At 36.3% G+C, this 18,897-nt stretch overlaps 4 protein-coding genes across 6 annotated transcripts in view; 2 read left to right on the forward strand and 2 right to left on the reverse strand.

The window, feature by feature from the left end:
- The window catches only part of LOC126968316 (zinc finger protein 675-like), a 288,679-nt gene extending 286,537 nt beyond the window's left edge, over positions 1–2,142 (reverse strand). For both annotated transcript variants that reach the window (XR_007730183.1, XM_050813263.1), the window contains exon 1: positions 1,300–2,142. Coding sequence is in view for 1 of the 2 variants with exons in the window: in XM_050813263.1 (XP_050669220.1) it covers positions 1,300–1,982 (683 nt within the window). In the remaining variant the exon portion in view is untranslated. The remainder of the gene's footprint in view (positions 1–1,299) is intronic.
- An 8,509-nt stretch (positions 2,143–10,651) lies between these two features.
- LOC126968338 (uncharacterized) lies at positions 10,652–13,424 on the forward strand. The gene is made up of 2 exons (XM_050813312.1): positions 10,652–11,129; positions 12,264–13,424. The coding sequence occupies exons 1-2, from the start codon at positions 11,014–11,016 to the stop codon at positions 13,141–13,143; spliced, it is 996 nt and encodes a 331-aa protein (XP_050669269.1). The 5' UTR covers positions 10,652–11,013; the 3' UTR covers positions 13,144–13,424.
- On the reverse strand, positions 11,166–13,598 carry LOC126968349 (uncharacterized). Its single transcript, XM_050813333.1, has 2 exons — positions 13,412–13,598; positions 11,166–11,943 (listed from the first exon to the last, which is right to left on the reverse strand). Exons 1-2 carry the CDS (start codon positions 13,596–13,598, stop codon positions 11,330–11,332), a joined length of 801 nt encoding a protein of 266 aa, XP_050669290.1. The 3' UTR covers positions 11,166–11,329.
- Positions 13,599–16,939: 3,341 nt separating this feature from the next.
- Positions 16,940–18,897, forward strand: part of LOC126968303 (diacylglycerol kinase 1) — a 120,727-nt gene continuing 118,769 nt past the window's right edge. Inside the window, exons 1-2 of one of the 2 annotated variants that reach the window (XM_050813219.1) lie at positions 16,940–17,171; positions 17,673–17,829. The gene's annotated coding sequence lies outside the window, so the exon portion shown is untranslated. The remainder of the gene's footprint in view (positions 17,172–17,672; positions 17,830–18,897) is intronic. The other variant, XM_050813218.1, reaches the window with a different exon arrangement.

Here is an 18,897-nt window from a genome sequence, read left to right on the forward strand (position 1 = left end):
ACTAAGGGGTTGGTAAAATGGGAATCTATTAACCATACTGAACTTATTTGGACATATGGTATAAAACTTTGGGTTACTGTATGTAAAGGCAAAAGCAATGAGATCTATGTTTAACATTGCAGAACATAATTAGTAGGTTGGAAATTAACAGAAATCAACTTGCATAGTAAAAACTATGAGAAAATCTAGCCACACACACTAAGATGGAAAATCCATATGAAGGTCAGCCGAAAAACCTGCTAAATGTGTAAGAACAGATTGCTGGGTTGAGCAGGTTACACAAAAAAGGTAAACTAAGAACATGTATGAAAGGTGAACCTAGATATTTTGCAGTCATATGTTTCAGAAAGAGACAATGTTATCAGTACCACAAATACAAATTTGTTATCTTTTTAAATTGATAAACCTCACTTCTAGGATTAATACACAAATTAATTTTGTGAACAATGCGGGACTCAAACCCACGACCTCTGGCATTCCGTGCCAGTGCTCTGCCAACCGTTGAAGTGGCATATTGTCATAAAATCTTGTATGCTTTGTTCAACTCTCAGGTTGTGGCTATCTGCTTTACAGTTCATAACCTGCTCAACCCCTATATTTGCATATTAGGAAATTGACTTGAGATGTCGCGAAATCTTAACAAATTGTTTAGATTTACAAGAGCAGAGATTTACAGGAATAAGAATCTGTTCGAAAGGGTTCAGATAAGCCTAAGAAACTGGTGAAGTAAGATTGAATTATTATTAAGTAATTCTGCTATCTAATTATAATAATATTGAATAAAAATATTAGAATTTGTATATTTGAATTTATTATGATCCTGTAGAGAATTGAGTGTAGAAGTCTTCTACACCTTTTACTATGTGAGCTGGAGAGTAAAATAACTGATTCAAGGATCTGTACTGTTTAATACACTTTGTTAAGAACAATAATTGTTGTGGGTTTAAAATAATATTATTTATATAAAGGCGCAAATGAAAGCTTTGCCACTCTAGGTTCAAAGATCCATACTAGTAAGTTGGCCATCTCAACTGTGTTCACTATGAATATTAAATAATAAAAATCACCACTACATCACTGAATTAATGCAAATTTTGATACAAAAATAAATCAATACATAGAATTGTGTATATCAATATTTGGGGGAGAAATATATTTGAGTAATTGTTGCTCCTAAGAAGCTTGTATCAATCTTATTAGAATATAAAACATTCATTTGCAATTATACTACCTATTTTAGGACCACAGAATGTGAACCATATTATGTTAAATAGAAAACAAAGAACTTTAGATATTTACCTTAATTTCCTCTTATGCTTTCTGACATGATTAACAAAATCAATGAAGTAAACACATTCAAAATTCTTACAGAATACACAGGAAAAGGCGTTACATCTTCCATGGGTTAGACGGCTATGAAGCCGTAGAGTTTCAACATCCAAGAATTCAATGTTACAAAAGGCACAAATCCACGGGTAGTCTTTCCATTTTGATATAGATTTCTTAACCCCCTCTTTGTCCTCGTAAACAGGCGAACATCTTAAAGCAGTTTCGAATATATCATCAAAATCAACTTTTTCGTCCACTTCTTCTTCTTTTGGTTCAACTTTAACCTCCATCATATTATTTGTTGCCAATATCGGTATATCTTCCTTAAGCTCTGATTCATCAACGCAATCATCGAAGTTCTTGTCGTCATCAGAAAACTGTTCAATAAGTGGAAAAATGTCGTTAAGGAAAGTCTGAGCTTTTTTTATATTACAGAAAAACTCATAAGATTTATTCAGCTCTTCTAGGCACACAAAACATATTGTTTTCGGTAACGGACTTTCTGATATTAAGTCAACATAATCAGCGTTGAAAAATAGTAATTTCATGTTGATATCGTCAAATTTGTTATTGTCTTGAAATACGTTTAGCATTTTGTCGCTGTTACTCTGTTGAGCACAGAACCTGCAATAAGCAGTTTGAATATCTTCCATTTTCAAAGTAACTTTTGTTTTTTACATTGTTATCGTAGACTATATTACGTTTTTTTCAATTAAACAAGGCTTTAATTACTGTACATGTAAAATAAAATTGTATTTGATTAATAACAAATTTATAACTTTAGCAAACACACAACCAAGCATCAAGCACATCTTGGCCTTTTCATTCAATATCAATTGACAAATGACAATTATTATTATTACTTTGACTGCCGACAGTTGAGTTGAGATTTGTTTATTCCGGGCCACAGATCACCACAAATATACAAATCTAAATTTAGAGGGGCATTGGTGAATTTTGGTCAAACCAAAATTTTACAATATAATATTCACTAAATTTAAATCATTTTTGTATTGCCTTGATTATAAGAAGAACCCCCAAAAAATTATTGATGTAGGTTAAGCCTCCATTATTTGTCATCATGCTGACTGTTAAGATTACACATTAAGATAATGTGAATTATGTATTCATTCGGACGATACTTCCCAGTATAGGCAGATAAATAGACAAATCTCCAAGTGATTGTCTCAGAATATACGCCGCCACAATACAGATTGTGTGAAGGCGGCCATAGAGCGTAACAAAGGCTCCAAAGTATCGTTTAAGGATTTGTCTATTGGGCAGACCCAACTGACGAAGCTGAATACTGGTGACGACAGGGTCGTTTCGTCTAAACCCGAACTTTTGAGGGAAGTCGAATAGTTCTAGGACAGTTATACACGACCTCACGGGCACCTGTTACCAACAAGGCTGAAGACCCAAGAGCCTAAGCCATTAGCCCGACACTAATCGAACATATTCCAGACGTAAGCCTGTACTAGATAAGTATGCCTCTAAAACAGCTTAAAAACAACAAGGCACCGGGTGATGATGGGATTATAGCCGAGCTTCTGAGAGCTGGTATCACTCCTGTGATTAAAATCCTCCAGAAGCTATTCACTTCCGTCATCTACGACGGCAAAACGCTGCAAGCATGGCACAGAAGCATAGTGGCGCTGTTCTTCAAAAAAGGCGACAAAATGCTTTTGAAGAACTTTAGGCTCATATCCATTCTGAGCCATGTATATATGCTGTTTTCTAGGGTTATCACGAATCATCTTATGCGCAGGCTTAGACCACATACATACGCTGCGCCTGCGGCAGGTTATACAGAAGACGGAGAAGTATAACCAACCACTATGCTTTGTGTTCGTGGACTGTGACGAAGCTTTTGATTCGATCTAGACCTGGGTGATGCTTCAGTCTCTCCAGAGATGCCACATTGATATATCGAAGCGATGAAGTATTTGTATGAAAACGCCACAATGTTAGTCCGTCTCCAGGATCAGACCTCGAAGCCTATCCGACTGCAGCGGGGAGTCAGACAAGGCGATGTTATATCACCCAAGCTGTTCATCGCTGTCTTGGAAGATGTCTCTAAGCTTCTGGACTGGACCGGACTGGGCATCAATATTAACGGCGAATACATAATTCAAAATGAACTTGGACAAGACGAAGATCATGTCAAATGTCCATGTTGCACCTACTTCCGTTACAATTGGGAACTCTACTCTCGAAATTGTTGACGAGTACGGCTACCTTGGACAAACAATCCAGTTAGGCAGGTCTGAATTCGCGAAAGAGGTCACTCGTCGAATCCAACCCCGATGGGCAGCGTTCGGGAAGCTCTGTAAAATCTTCTCGTCCCAAATACCGCAGTGTCTGAAGATGAAGGGTTTCAACCAGTGTATGTTGTTAGTGATGACTTACGGTACGCAAACGTGGTCGCTAACTAAGGGCCTGATGAGAAAGCTCATGGTCGCTCAGAGAGAAATGGAGAGGGCTATGCTCGGAGTTTCCTTGCGAGATCGAAACCGAAATGAGGAGATCCGTAGGAGAACCAAAGTCACCGTAGCCCACATAGCCGAAATGACTGCGAAACTGGAGTGGCAGTGGGCAGGGCACATAGTTTGACGGACAGATGGCCGGTGGGGCAGAAAAGTCCTCGAATGACGACCACGTACCGGGAGACGCAGTATTCACTGCAGGTCCCCCACAAGATGGACCAACGATTTGGTCAAGATTGCCGGAATATGTTTGATTAGGGCAGCGCAGGACCAACTGTCGTGGAGATCTTTGGAGGAGGCCTTTGTCCAGCAATAGACGTCTTCCGGCTGATGATGATGATGACAAAATACATTTCACGACTTTAATAACTCATTATAATACCACGCACCTGTCAGCAATAAATTAGTCCTCTACTGCCTACCCGGTTTCGCTGTTGAGCTACCAGCATAGTGGACGTTTTCAGTCGTACATACATACATATACTCACGCCTTGTTCCCGTCGGGGTGGGTAGAGACAATAGAATGCCACTTGCTTAATTTCTACAAACCTAACGCGCTTCTTCTACATTCATCACTCTTTTCAAACATGCTCGCCGGTTGCGGGTGCTTCGGACCTTTCCTTTTCTCAAAACGTCCCAAATTTGATCGACGAATATTCTAAGAGGTCTTCCGCGACCGACTTGCCCACACACTTGCCTTATATATTTGATACGTCATTCTTTCTTCACTCATTCGGTCCACGTGTCCAAACCATTTCAGCATTCCTTTCTCAGTCCTTGTCACAACATCCTCTTTTAGACCACAGCGCGCTCGTCGCATTCGGAATTCTATCAATCAGTCTTACCCCACACATACTACGCAGTGATCGCATCTCAACTACATTAATTCTGCTTCTAAGCTTCTGCCATACCCAACTCTCACTTCAGTACATTAACGTACTACAAGCACTCCATTTTGGACAGCCATTCGTGCTTTTTTTGGCACAGTCTCGCCCTTAACAAAGGCATGCAGCGCTCCATTCACACAGTTTCCCGCAGTCACTCTCCTTTCAATATCTCCTTCATATCTTCCGTCTCTTGTAAACATGCTACCCAAATATACGATTTCTGTAACATGTTCCACTTCTGTAACTTGTTTTCAGTCGATAGTGCATTTTGTTCAGACTCCAACAATGGGCCCTACCATCACGGCCTAAATATATAAATGTTACGTCCATCAAAAATTGTGGTAGTTTCATTTAAATCTTTGAACCACCAGTAATCTATACATTTCGAATAGATTTGATCATTAGATATATATTTTTCAAATGTGGCCAACTTCGATAATTAACACGTCTAGATAGAATCTCTTGCTGTTAGACAACGGATAAAAACAGTCCAGGTATATTAGTTTATCGTGACAAGATACGTCTTATACTCCCGGTTTGTATGACACTTTGTGTTATTGTACGTGGTTTTCACAATCGAAGGCTTTTCAAAGTTGGATATATGATGTCAACCTGATGTCATCAAAAATATATCTTGTAAAAGCAAAAACGAAGTCTCGCAGATCCATGTAAAACCAAGTCGGTTAATTTATTCAGTTCCTACATAATGGTCCTTCTGTCTTAAGTTATTACGTAATAACTTAACCAAGGAACATCTGATAGTGTTCATATCAATTTTAAAAATCCATTGTGATTTAAACAAATAAACTAACTTGTAGTTTGAAGCTTTTTAGAAGTGCCTTACTTTTGATAATTGGTCAGTCAGTCAGGTCAATGACTAAAGACCGCTTTCAATAACCTATCTATCCTTAGTTTAACTTACTAGAGGTAGACAAATCTATCTTTTTACGCTTACTTACATTTCAATAACCTATTGACAGATAGCATTGAACCATAACTAAATTGGACATAACTATGGATAGATAAGTCATTAATTGATGACAGCAATGTATAAGTAAATTAAGCTTAAAGGATAGATAGGTTATTGAAAACGGCCGTAAATTAAGAAACTTTAACTATTGATAATATTTCAAACTACTGAACCAGTAGTTTGAAATATTATCAATAGTTAATAAATTTAATAAAATTTAAAATAAATCGTGTTTATACAATGCCTCCTTGGTAACTGAAAATTACTGGGCCAATGAGACTTAACATCTTATGTCTCATGGTGACTAGCGCAATTGTAGTGCCGCTCAAAATTATTGGGTTTTTCAAGAATCCTGAGCGCCACTGCATTGTAATGGGCAAGGCGTATTAATTTCCATCAGCTGAACGTAATGCTCGTCTTGTCCCTTATTTTCATAAAAAAAGCTCCTAGTTTTATTTAGAACGAAGTTATAGGGTGGAATATGGCCTGAACTGCCTCGAGAAGAGGATTGTACCCCCGTGCTCTTGTTTTTTCTTTTTGCTCGACTTGCCACAGGCACTTCCGTACCCCCAGATAGTTAGCGTCCATTGCAGATAATATATGATTTGTATGATTATGACATTAGAGCGACCTCTGATAAATCCGTGCTGTTTTTTTAGAACTTTAGAATTCTGAGCTATTCTCATATATGCTATATATGCAGTGTTTGTTACCAAACTCCTCCGAAACGGCTTAACCGATTTGTATGTTATTTTGTGTGCAAATCGGGTAGGTCGGTGAAGCGACCAATACCTATATTTTATAGTCCATTTTTTTATGAATTTGTATTGTACCTGTGATTGCTCTGGTGTTGCAAGAGATAGTGGCGGTGATCACTTAAAACCAGGTGACCCGTACGCTCGTTTGTCCTCGTATTCCATAAAAAAATGGGTTTGTGATAACTAAACTAAGAAATCACAATAATTATGGTTTTTATAATGTTTAATGTTTATAATGTTTTTTCAATGTACTTATAACAGTAGCATGATAAACCACCATCTACATACACCACAGAACAAAAATTCCGTGAATCTACACACACTAACCTCACAATGTAAACTAAATAATTCTTAACATATTTATTATTACGAACAAATAATAACTATTTAATGAATAATGACAGTTATTACGTATTCATTGAATATGCTTAACGCAGCGTCACAACAGCGAAGAGCAGCTGACTGTAACTTTCGCGCTCGGGTGAACTCGGGACCGTCGAGAGAAAAGCCTTTTACCTCAGAGCGTGATGGATTAGCCGAACTTACGAAAAATATGTGCGGTACGCCAAAAGTAGTTTTCACTTCAAAACAAATGATAAAAATTATAATAGTTAAAAAAAACTAAAAAGCACGCTTTATATAAAATTCAACTAAAAAATAAAAAAGCGTGCTTTTTAGTTTTTTTTAACTATTAATTATTTTTCATTTTTTAGTCAAATTAGTGTAATGTCATCGGTCCTCGATAAATCTACAAAGTTTGAACGAAATCTAGCCGTTTAAAGTAAGTTATTATCGCGCCCAAAGAAGTCGATTACAAACATACAAACGTACAGGTGAAAAGCTAATATAAAGCGTATAATTATAGTTTCTGCAAGACAGAGTGATATAAAGCGTGTGGTTCTTACTTTTACCAATAATTATTCTTCAAATCAATTTACTAAGCTCTGATAGTCAGCCGTAAAGAGTAAGTATTACTATTTCCGTACAAATACTAACAACCAAAATGGACAATTCCAAAATTGCCGTAATGGACATACTTAATAGGTTTCTTTTACAATAGTTATTATACTCTTTGTACAAAAGTTTTAATTAATTTATAATATTGTACTATCTACGCGCCTCAGTACTGGAAACCTAAGCGCTGGCATCTTTTGCATCTGGTCAATGGATGAGTCTAGCTACCCAGCGCGGAAATGCTGCCAGTAATATTCTTGGTACACTTCCCCGTAATAATAGTTTTAATTTAATGTTATCATAGTATTGTAAATATATTTAAAATATTTGTTTCATTTATAATATTAATATAAAATGCAATATCTCGTAAAGAACTCTGAGTTTAAAATTCCATATCGTACTTTCCCGGGTTTTTGTTTTATTAATAACAATATAACTCGTTATCGGCATATGGTACGCGCCGTTTACGGGTTAATGATGCACAAGATGGCGGCGGGTTTGTCGGTGATTAAGACGATTTACGACGGCCATTGTAAGGGACTTCACTGTGGTGCTGCTTAATAAAATCTTTTAGCTTCTCCATTTCCCATGGGAGGCATAATGTCACTCTGTAGTTTAGATTTATCACTGGAATCAATCTGTACCTAATGTGCTTGTGCGAATGTTTATTCAGGCTGCATTTAATTTAACAATCTATAAAATATAAGTCGTTATAAACTTCTGATATAATTTTTAAAAGGCCGACTGTTTTTTTGTGATTTCTCTGGTATTATCTCGTTATAATCGTGTGACAGTAATAACTCACCACCACCTTCTTTTTTCACCTTCTTCTTCCCTTCCATAAAAATAGCTACAACTTAACTTATTTATTTATTTATTGTTAACAAGAACGGCCTATAACCAATTACACTTATTAACACAAAATATAATATTGTTTACAAATAAAATAAAAATAACATAAAATTCAATTAACAATAAAATTTAAACAATGTCAAAAGTAATAAATTTTAAATATACACAGATGTTGATACAACACACGAATCAAAGTCGTCTCAACCGTTGTCAATCGTCGTCTTAAAAAAAAGTAGTAAAAGTGGAGTAGTTATACTTCATCCGTAATCATTTCAATTTATCACAGTCTTTATATCTGTGCATTTTTTTTATGATAAGTAAAGTTACGATACGAGTAAGTCGTTCGCCTGGTTATATGTGATACCTACGCCCCGCCCATTTTATTATCCTTCCCAAATCGGCAGTGCCCCAGGGTACTAGATTTTTCAGATACACTAAAACCGAGTGTGCCGTACGACACCCTATTCCTTCACCAAGTTCTGACCCCTTATTTTGTTAAAATATGGTTTATTTTGTATGGTATAGCTTGTTTTTTGAATAGCTTTCTCTCAATCGTAATTATAAGCATAAAATAATACGCATTGACAGAACGCTGAGCGAGCGTTAAAATGGCGCCGATCTAAACCGTACCGCGAGCCGCGCGCGGTTCACAAAACGTCGATTCGCTTAGGTTGAAATGCAGAGCTGCTCAGGATTCTTGATTGAACCCAAAACAAAAACGCTCACCACATTAAGACCCATCCCAGCTGTAATTCAACATATTACAACGCCCATTGAATCGAAAGACTAATTATAGTCCTCGCACTACTGCTTGGCGACAGAAAAAAGCGTGGGTGTGATAAAATAAAAACCTTTTTTAATTTACTAAAATAGACAAAAAATGCCCCAGATCACGGATTATGATTAGAGACTATATTTGTAGTATGGACCTAGGTTAACCGCATAGAAAAACTCAAGGTGACGAACGCAATCCCGATGCTGTTAAGATTTTTGTGTTTTTCAAGAATCCTGAGAAACACTACTTTATATCGAGAATAACGTATCCAGTTTAGCCTTCTTCTTCTTCTTCACAGTCGTTCCCTCATTGCTGAGGATCGTGACTCCGCTTAAGTTCGTCTACAGCTTTCCTATATCTGTTTCGGTCTGTCGCATGGTGGAGTGCGATGCTGATGGGTTGCTTAGTCTGTTCGGAGTGTCGTGGGCTCCGGCCTCTTGGTCTCTTCCCCTCAATTTTCCCGGTGACCATCAAACGTTCAAGGTTATCAGCACCGCGTCGTGCAATGTGTCCAAAGTATCTCATGATCCGCTGCAGACATATAGTGGATAGACGTGGACTGCTCCCTATTTTAAGTTGTTTGAGGATCGAGGCGTTAGTGCGGTAATCCGTTGTCTGTCAGTGGATTTCTGGGTCCAAGTTTCAGCTCCATAGAGCGCGATGGGAAAGACAAGAGAGCGGACCAAAGGTGAATTTTTGTCCGATTGGTGATATTTCTGTCCTTCCACACATTGCTTAGGTGTGTCATTGCTGTTTTGGCCATTCCAATTCGCCTCCTTATTTCGATCTCGCAGTTACCTCTGTTCATGATCACAGAGCTTATAAGCTGATTAAACATCTCCTGAGGGTGTCACGTCACGGGGAGCTCGATAGAAAATATTGAATAAATATTTACAGGTACATGAGACGCTGGCTGAAAATCTGTTTTATTTTATTAAGAAAACCATCAGCATATTACAGATTAGATAAATAACTAATAATATTTTACAATAATAATGCCAATAACAGGTTTACCTTATATTATTTTAAATTACGGTTTACGAAAAATTCCACATATTATTATATAGGTCGTTTCGTTACATAAAAAAATATTACGACATATTTTTCATGGACGTATGTTAGATTATATTTTGGTTGGAATAAAGTAAGCCTTATTTGTTAATTTTTATACAATTGATATAATTATTGCGTTCAAGTACTGGCAGGCTCAATTTACGTCTACATCAAGTCTACAAGTATAACTACTACTATATAGGCAACTAGCTTTTACCCGCAACTTAGTCCGTGTGGAGTATTTAATTTGTGCAGATTTTTTAAATTTTTTTTGGGATACTTTGCAAATAATACACATACAAACTGCTGTTTCCGCTGCTGGCGGGGCTCTTTTACGATGCAGCAGATATCCCTTGTCAATGTGTCTCTTTAACGGCCGTTCCCAATATATTATCTACAGATACAGATAAATTACTACCTTCTACTGTCAGTAATTAGCTGTCAATAATTTGAAGCTGTCCCAACATACGCGATAAGTCATTCTTATCGACTTATATTGGGACGCGTGAATTCCAATTTCCATACAAACTTCTATCGCTGGTAAGCTATACGTCGTCCCATTGGCAGTCAGCGTGTACGGATAAGAGCGTGTCCACACGGCGCGTTGCGTTGCGTTGCGTCGTCGCAACGCAAATATTTTGACGCATAGCCGGCCACACGGGCGCTGCAGCGTTACTATGACGCAGTCAACGTTCCGTCGGCGCAGCGGCGACGCACAGTTGCGGCAAGTATTTTGAAAAAAATTCGCAGTCAGTCTATAGCAAATCATGGATCGGAAAAGACGTCTAGCATTGCTCCTATTACTACGTCACCGCCGAAATCGACGCAAGATCACAAGACGGTACTGGATCAGTCCTTTCATTTCATTAAGAAATCGTGATGGACAGTTTTTTTTTTAGAATATCGGGAGTTGCTATTAGACGAAAAGAAGTTTTATAATTTTTTTAGAATGAGTGTATCCAGCTTCGAATGTTTATTGAAGTCCTTAGAACCACACATACGAAAAAACTATACTAATATGAGGAATCCAGTGGAACCAGTAGAAATGCTGGGAATCACTTTAAGGTAACTATATAAATATATTTAAGTAATAAAAATATAACAGTTTTTTTGGTTTGTTTAATTAGTAATCAACTCACAAATAATCAGCAATTGTCATAATTTTAAATTTAGACATTATTTAAGAGAGTAATCAACTCACAAATAATCAGCAATTGTCATAATTTTAAATTTAGACATTATTTAAGAGAGATATCATCCAGTAATTACAAATTAGAAAAATCGTATTCAGTTTCTTCAATTGCTTGAGATGTTTCTGGAGATGTAATTGAATTATTAAAATCAGAAATGTATGTACTTTGAAAATTTGCTGTTTGATACCCATATGGTGGTTGGTGAGACGTTGATGGGCCACTCACATATGATGATGTTTGTCCATACCGCATTTCATCTATAATTTGTATAACTTTACTTTGGAAACGGAGAGTTTCTCGGTCGGAAAATTCTTGAATAGATGGCAATATAGCTCTGAAAAAGGACATATGGCGATTTTCCGGCTCCTTGAGAAGTTTTAGTCCTTCTCTTTCAAACTCATCCATTTGCATTGCCCTTTTGCGCGCGACTGGAACATAGCGCGGAGTGTTGTCTGTGGTAATGTCATCATTTGTAGACGTAGATTCATTGTTGATTTCTCTAGGCGAGTCTAAGCTAGATTCGGTGGCATTTTGTTCCACTTTTCTCAAAAAAAGGAGTTGATTGTATAAATGATACTTCTTCAGTTTCGTAGCGCCCGAGCCCGATTTTGATGCTTCTTTTAATTTTTTTGAATATCTGAAGTAATTATCTTTTACACTTCTCCATTTTTTTATTAAATCATTACCTGCAAAACCAATAGTAAACATGATTTAATAATTTATACATAGTGAATTTCTCGATAAAATTTAATGACATATTCAGATATCGTTAACAAACACTATGTGACCGACTCTGGAATCGTGAAAATATAACAGCTGTTACATACAAAAAGCAATACCTACTGAATCAAAATGTATGCAACAGCTGCTATTTTTTTCGCGATTCTAGAATTAATTGGTTACATAGAGAAAGTTATTTGCTATCGATGTCTGAATATGTCAGTATTTTTTTTCGGGTATCTATCTATCTCATAAATGCATATTATAATAATTATTTTCTTTTCAGATACCTAGGAAGTGGAAATTCAATAACTGATTTACATTTCAAATTCAAACGGGGAAAATCTACTATTGCATATATAATACAAAGAGTTTGTCGTGCTATATGGACCAATCTTCTTCGAGACAACATCCCTGAACTGACAACTGAAAGTTTCCAAACAATAGCGAGGGGTTTTGATGTAAAGGCAAATTTTCCTCAATGTGTTGGTGCCATCGACGGCAAACATATCCGCGTGTGTAATCCTGCAAATAGTGGCTCACTTTTTTTTAATTATAAAGCCTTTTTTTCGATTGTGTTGCTAGCTATTGTGGATTCAAATTACAAATTCGTATTTGTCGACATCGGTGCATACGGAAAAGAATGCGATTCAACCATATTACAAAATTCTAAACTGTACGAGCTAATGATTAACAACAACTTACCACTACCTCAACCCCAGCCACTCTCTGGTAGCAATATACCAACCCCGTATGTATTTGTGGGTGACGAAGCTTTTGGACTGAGCAAACATATTATGCGTCCATATGGCGGTCAAAATCTCGACTTACAACAAAAGGTTTTCAATTACCGTCTAAGCAGAGCCAGAAGATATGTCGAATGCGCTTTTGGGATTATGGCTAACAAATGGCGCATTTTTCACAGACCGATAGACGTGTCCTATGACTTCGCTACTGACATTATAAAAGCATGTTGTGTATTACACAATTTTGTCGCTGATCGAGATGGTTTTAGACAAAGAGATAAATTTGCTATAAGTGTTGATGAATTTCTCCCAATACAACCCGTACATGAAGAACAGACAGCACCGAATGTCATAAGACAGCAATATGCGACCTATTTTATGACTAGAGGAACTCTGCCTTGGCAGCTAAATAAGGTATAATTGTATTATGAGGGTTTTCAAGATTTTCTTGCACCGCCAATTCCGCGATCAGTAAAAAAATAATATTTTATACCTACTCAGCGTAGTCTAGGTTAGTTTTGAGCTAAGTAATAAAATAGTACTCACGCTAATCTAAATTCCCTAAGTTTTAAAATTTTAGAGTGTCGAGATATTAATTTTGTACTGATCGCGGAATTGGCGGTGCAAGAAAATCTTGAAAGCCCTCTTAAATAAAAAAAAAAAATAAATATCTGTACTGTGAACTCACCAACTTTATTTTTTCGTTCAGCTGTGAAATTCTCGTAATCAGGAAATAAAACTTTTGATATGTCTTCCCAGGCTTTTGTTTTTAAATTTTTATTTTTAAAATCTACGTTTGACTTGTCCCATATAATTTCCCTTTCCTGTATCAATGTAATCAAGTAATCTATGTCAATTTCTTCAATGGTATTCATTTTACCCTGCAAATAAAACTAATTACCCTGCAAATAAAACTAAATACAAAAACGTAAACGTAAAACGAAATGAGCTTCCGTGTATCCTCTCTGTCAACGCACAAGCAACTGAGCGCTGACGCTCCGACGTCGCACGAGTACACCCCCTCCCGCTTCGTCTCGGGGGCTGCTGTCCGTCATGTGTGCGTTGCGACGACGCAGCGCGCCGTGTGAACACCTTGGTTATTTGTATGTAAAACAACGCAGTGGTAGCGCTGCGTCGACGCAACGCTGACGCAACGCGCCGTGTGGACTGGCTCTAAGGTGAGTTACCGTCGATAAGTTTATTGGGACAGAAAAGTCAACGATTGTTACGATTTTTATCAAGTAAGAGATAGATGGAATATTGGGAACGGCCGTAATAGTATTTCCCTGCGAACTTTAATCTCCTATTTCATACCCATGTAGGTAAAAGTTTCAAAAATGCTCAATCAAATACTTATAAATTACTTCTTATCAAATGCCTAAATACAAAGTTTTATGGTGTCATCTTCGATAATTACGAATTTCCATACAAACACCCATCCCCTATAGGACACCCTCCATTTATTTTTTCGCTATAAAAAGTAGCCTACGTCCTTTTCAAAGCCTTAAGTCTATCTCTGTACTAAATTTAATCAAAACCGGTTCAGTGGTTTAGGCGTGAAAGTGTAACAAACAAACTTACATTCACATTTATAATATTAGTAGGGATGGCACTACAGTAGTGCATTAAATTGCGTTTTCTCCCCAGTTTCTAGCTAAGTAATTGTTTATGTGTGAGTATTTATGGTGTTTAACCTTTTCAAAAGCATACCAACCGGGCTACAACAGAACGACACGATTTTGTAAATATTTAATAACCGAAAATTATTATCATTCGGACCTATACAAGCAAGTCCTTATAACAAGCAAGTCCTTATGTCTGTATGGACTTATGGGATCCAGCTGTGGGGCTGCACCAAACAATCAAATATTGAAATCATACAACGCTTCCAGAATAAAGTATTGAGGGAAATTGTGAACGCACCTTGGTACATTCGAAACAGCGAACTCCATCGGAACCTTAACATTGAGTTTGTTGAAAAAGTTATCCAAAAATATGCTGAAGCTTATCAACATAGACTTCACCATCACGTGAACGTCGAGGCAATCCAGCTCCTTGATAACACTGATATAGTAAGAAGACTAAAACGAACAAAACCTTTTGAGTTAGTGTAGCGCTAGTGAATTAGTGTATTACAATATAAAAATAGTGATATTATAAAAGGCACATGAATAAAGTGACTTCCCCTTAATAGAGACATTAAGAAATGTGTTAATGGACATATTCTTAGTTTAATCTATCTAGCTGTTTAAGTTTAAGTAGAATTACTTATTAGTTTAAGTAAAGGCTAGATTGTAATGCAAGTGGGGTAAAATTATAATAACTATATTATTATGTTCCCTAATTGAAAGGAAAAACAAAATCGCACCTATTTATGAGTGTAGTAGACCTATAAAATAATGACTATCTGACCCGACAAACGTTGTTTAGTCATATAAATTATTTTTAAAGTTAAACCGTTTCTTGGACATTGCAACATTACTTTATTTTTCCTAAAATAAAAGATTTTTCCTAAAATAACCGTAGCCTTAGTAATACCTTAATACATCAGCTACCTGCCAGTAAAAGTCCCGCCATAATCGCTCCTGCCATTTTAGAGATTAGCCGGAACATACAGACAGACAGACAAAAATTGTAAAAAAAAATATTTTGGTGTATGTACCGTTATATATGTAGTAAAAAACGGTTATTTCAATATTACAAACAGACACTCCAATTTTATTTATATGCATAGATATAACTAAACATAGCTCCCAAGTTAGGATTTACTTTTGCGCAGCTGGGAATCCCAACCTATACTGACGACCTGTATAGCCGAGTGGTTAGCGACCCTACCTACTAAGCTAGAGGACCCGGGTTCGAATCCCGGTAGGTGCAAGCATTTATATGATGAATATGGATGTTTGTTTTCGAGTCATGGATGTTTAAATGTATTTATGTATGTTTATGTAAGTATATTGTATTAAATATATCGTTGTCTTGCAACCCATAACACTGACTACATATACTTAATTTGGGGCAAGATAATTTGTGTAAACAGTGTGTCGTTATTATTAATATTATTATACTAGGTACTTACTGTGTTAATTGTGCATAATTGATATGTTAAGCATTGTATATGTGTTATGTTAGACCATTTAAACAGGAAATCTCCTGGATATTATTATACAATGACTTAGTGAGGAGTATCATTGAGTATTGCTCAGTGATTCGGTCTTCAATTTATAATGTTCACCGTCATATAATAGGGTCAACACAGCAGCGGTTTGTAAGAGTTTTTTGCACCAGGTTGGAGGGACGAAATGAACCCGAATACTATGAGCGCTTACTCATATTAAACTTGCATAGTCTTGTCAAAGTTAAATAAACTTAATTCAATTAGGCTTAAATTAAGCGATTAGGAATCGTCACTATAATATTCTTTTAAATTACTGAATCTACCATATGTTCGGAAAAAGTAGAGCTCTTGATAAGAACATAAAAGAAACTGAGCGGCCACTCTTTTTTATCAAATAGAGTATTTTACAATGGCTGTAATTATTTTGAAGTGATATACCCACTTCTGCGATTAATGAAACAAATTAAATTTGTAACCAAAATTCATGAACGATGCGGGTCTCGCACCCGCGAACAGTTGGAAAGAGCGCTCGGAGGGAACCCGAGAGGTACGCATTTGCATCGTTCATAAATTTTGGTTACAAATTTAATACTCGTATATCTAATTTATCGCAGAAGTGGGGTATATCACTTTTAATTAGCATATTGTTAAAAACCATTTCATTTAAAAGTATTTCCTACACATTAAAATATTTCTGAAGATTTAAAAAATATTAATTGTGTATTTTTTATGTTTATGTTTTCCTGAAGTGCCACAGTTCTATTCTTCTTCTCTAGTAATAAAACTAAAAACAACGCTAAAAGACCTGTTGTATAAAACATAAATAATGTTAATATCGGCTGTATTGTCCCGTAATATAGTTCCCATAATATGAATGTAGCTAACTTACATTATGCGAGTCATTAGTATACAGAACCCAAGAGTACGAAACCGGCTTACACTTCACCTTATTTAAACAAAGCTGTAGATAGTTTGTCGCTACGGAATGCCATAAATGGAAAATATTCGCTACTTCACTCTACAATCTATAGATCTGTTGAAAGCTTTCGCAGGCTCGAAGCTTCAACTCTTCAAGCTTCAGTCTTCAAGGAACTGTGGTGGAGAGCGCACGCCTCTTTTGCGCTCTCCTATAAATTTTCCGTGGCGTAATTATTTCGCTCGGGAGTGATTTTAATGTTGAATTTACAATGACGCTTCGAAAGGGATATCTACAGGAAAAACAGTGAATTAACCGCATTTGTAGATGTAATTATTGTGTGTGTATCATTATTTTGTTGAAATAATGAGAACGTGGATTTGAATTATTTATAGACCTGCGGTTGATAGATAGGTAAGTTATTATTATTTATTTATTTGTTTGATCTATACTATGTTTGGTATTGAAAGATTTAGGTGTGTTTAAGACTTAAGTATATTCATATTTTCGGGAATTTAAAATCCTGTATTTTATCTATGATGATTGTATGATTTATATATTTGACAAGTGAATAAATTATAGGAGTGGACGGTGAATATTAAATTTGAATTAGAAGATTTTTATTACTTGTATTCATAAACATAGGTACCACTTATTGGGATCTCCTTTTTAGCATAAAATGCCTGTAGAAGACCCGCTCTTTCCTAGCAAAACATAGACAAAATCGCTACATATTATTAAACATCCTCCGCCTCGTGTGTCTGTCTGTCTGCTCGCGATAATCTCAAAAACTACTGCACCGACTGTATTGCTGCTTGCACCAATGGATAGCGTGGTTCTCGAGAAAGGTTTTACAATATAGTTTCTTAAGTTTTTGTGTACATATTTTGTATACATTATCGATATTTGTTGGAGGTGTCGCAGATATACGCCACCTGGGAGCTTTCAAGGAAAACGCTGTCTGTTAAAGGGCTGGCCTTTGGGATATAACAAAATAATGTATAGTGGCAATGACGACCTGTATAGCCGAGTGGTTAGCGATCCTACCTACTAAGCTCGAGTTCGAATCCCGGTAGGTGTAAGCATATTTATATGTATTATGTATGTTTATATGAATTTATGTATGTTTAAGTAAGTATATTATATTAAATATATCATTGTCATGTAACCCATAACACAGGCTTCAAAGATTTTCTAAAAATTACTTGCCTCGTCTGGGAATCGAACCGCCTTAATTGTAAAAAAAAACACCCCTACTTTTATGATGCCAATCGACAGAATGGCCAATAACTAATAACGTTCTCGTTTTTTGTATAGCATTTCTTTCACATATCCCCAAAAGAAGAAATCTAATGGTGTAAGGTCCGGGGATCTGGCCGGCCATCTAATCGGTCCATTCGTACCAATCCAAGTAGGAAAACAATCATTTTACGTTGTTCCTTTCTTGATAAATACTATATTACTCAAGAAGAGTTATTAGTTTTTGGCCATTCTTTTGATTGGCATCATAAAAGTAGGGGTGTTTGTTTTTTTACATTTAAGTCAGTTCGATTCCCAGACGAGGCAAGTAATTTTTAGAAAATCTTTGAATGCAGAATTACTAAATTTTAAAAATAACATAGAGTCTCTTTTTTTCTTTTAAATCTTCGATATTTAAGGTACTTTCCCTTCATGTCCCATAACTTTGGGACACCCTATATTATGCTTAACTTGGGGCAATTTTATTATTAGTATATTCATTTTAATACTATAAAAAATTGGCTTTTATAAAGCGGTAATGTATAAGCATTTTACACAAATACGATATTAATCCTTATCTTTTCGTTACTACATTATATTATAAAAGCATTCAGAAATATGTTTTTGGCTCATTTTTAACTCATAACTTTGATGACATACTTCCGATGACTTTAGGTTACATATTCCCGAATACTTACTTAAAAGTTCGAGGCTCCTATGCACAGAATGCCAGCTAGATTATGGCTACCACAACGGCGCCTATTTCTGCCGTGAAGCAGTAATGTATAAACATTACTGTGTTTCGGTCTAGAGGGTGCCGTAGCTAGTGAAATTACTGGGCAAATGAGACTGAACATAATATTATGTGTCATGGTGTCGAGCGCAATTGTAGTGCCGCTCA

Source organism: Leptidea sinapis, chromosome 15, assembly GCF_905404315.1.
Source record: "Leptidea sinapis chromosome 15, ilLepSina1.1, whole genome shotgun sequence".
NCBI classification, from domain to species: domain Eukaryota; kingdom Metazoa; phylum Arthropoda; class Insecta; order Lepidoptera; family Pieridae; genus Leptidea; species Leptidea sinapis.

Excerpts from the sequence above, each read along its gene's own strand:
- LOC126968349 (XM_050813333.1), bottom strand. The coding sequence starts at position 13,598 with ATGAATACCATTGAAGAAATTGACATAGATTACTTGATTACATTGATA. Across the intron at positions 11,944-13,411 it reads TGAACGAAAAAATAAAGTTG|GTAATGATTTAATAAAAAAA; the intron begins GTGAGTTCACAG and ends TTGGTTTTGCAG.
- LOC126968338 (XM_050813312.1), top strand. The coding sequence starts at position 11,014 with ATGAGTGTATCCAGCTTCGAATGTTTATTGAAGTCCTTAGAACCACAC. Across the intron at positions 11,130-12,263 it reads ATGCTGGGAATCACTTTAAG|ATACCTAGGAAGTGGAAATT; the intron begins GTAACTATATAA and ends TTTTCTTTTCAG.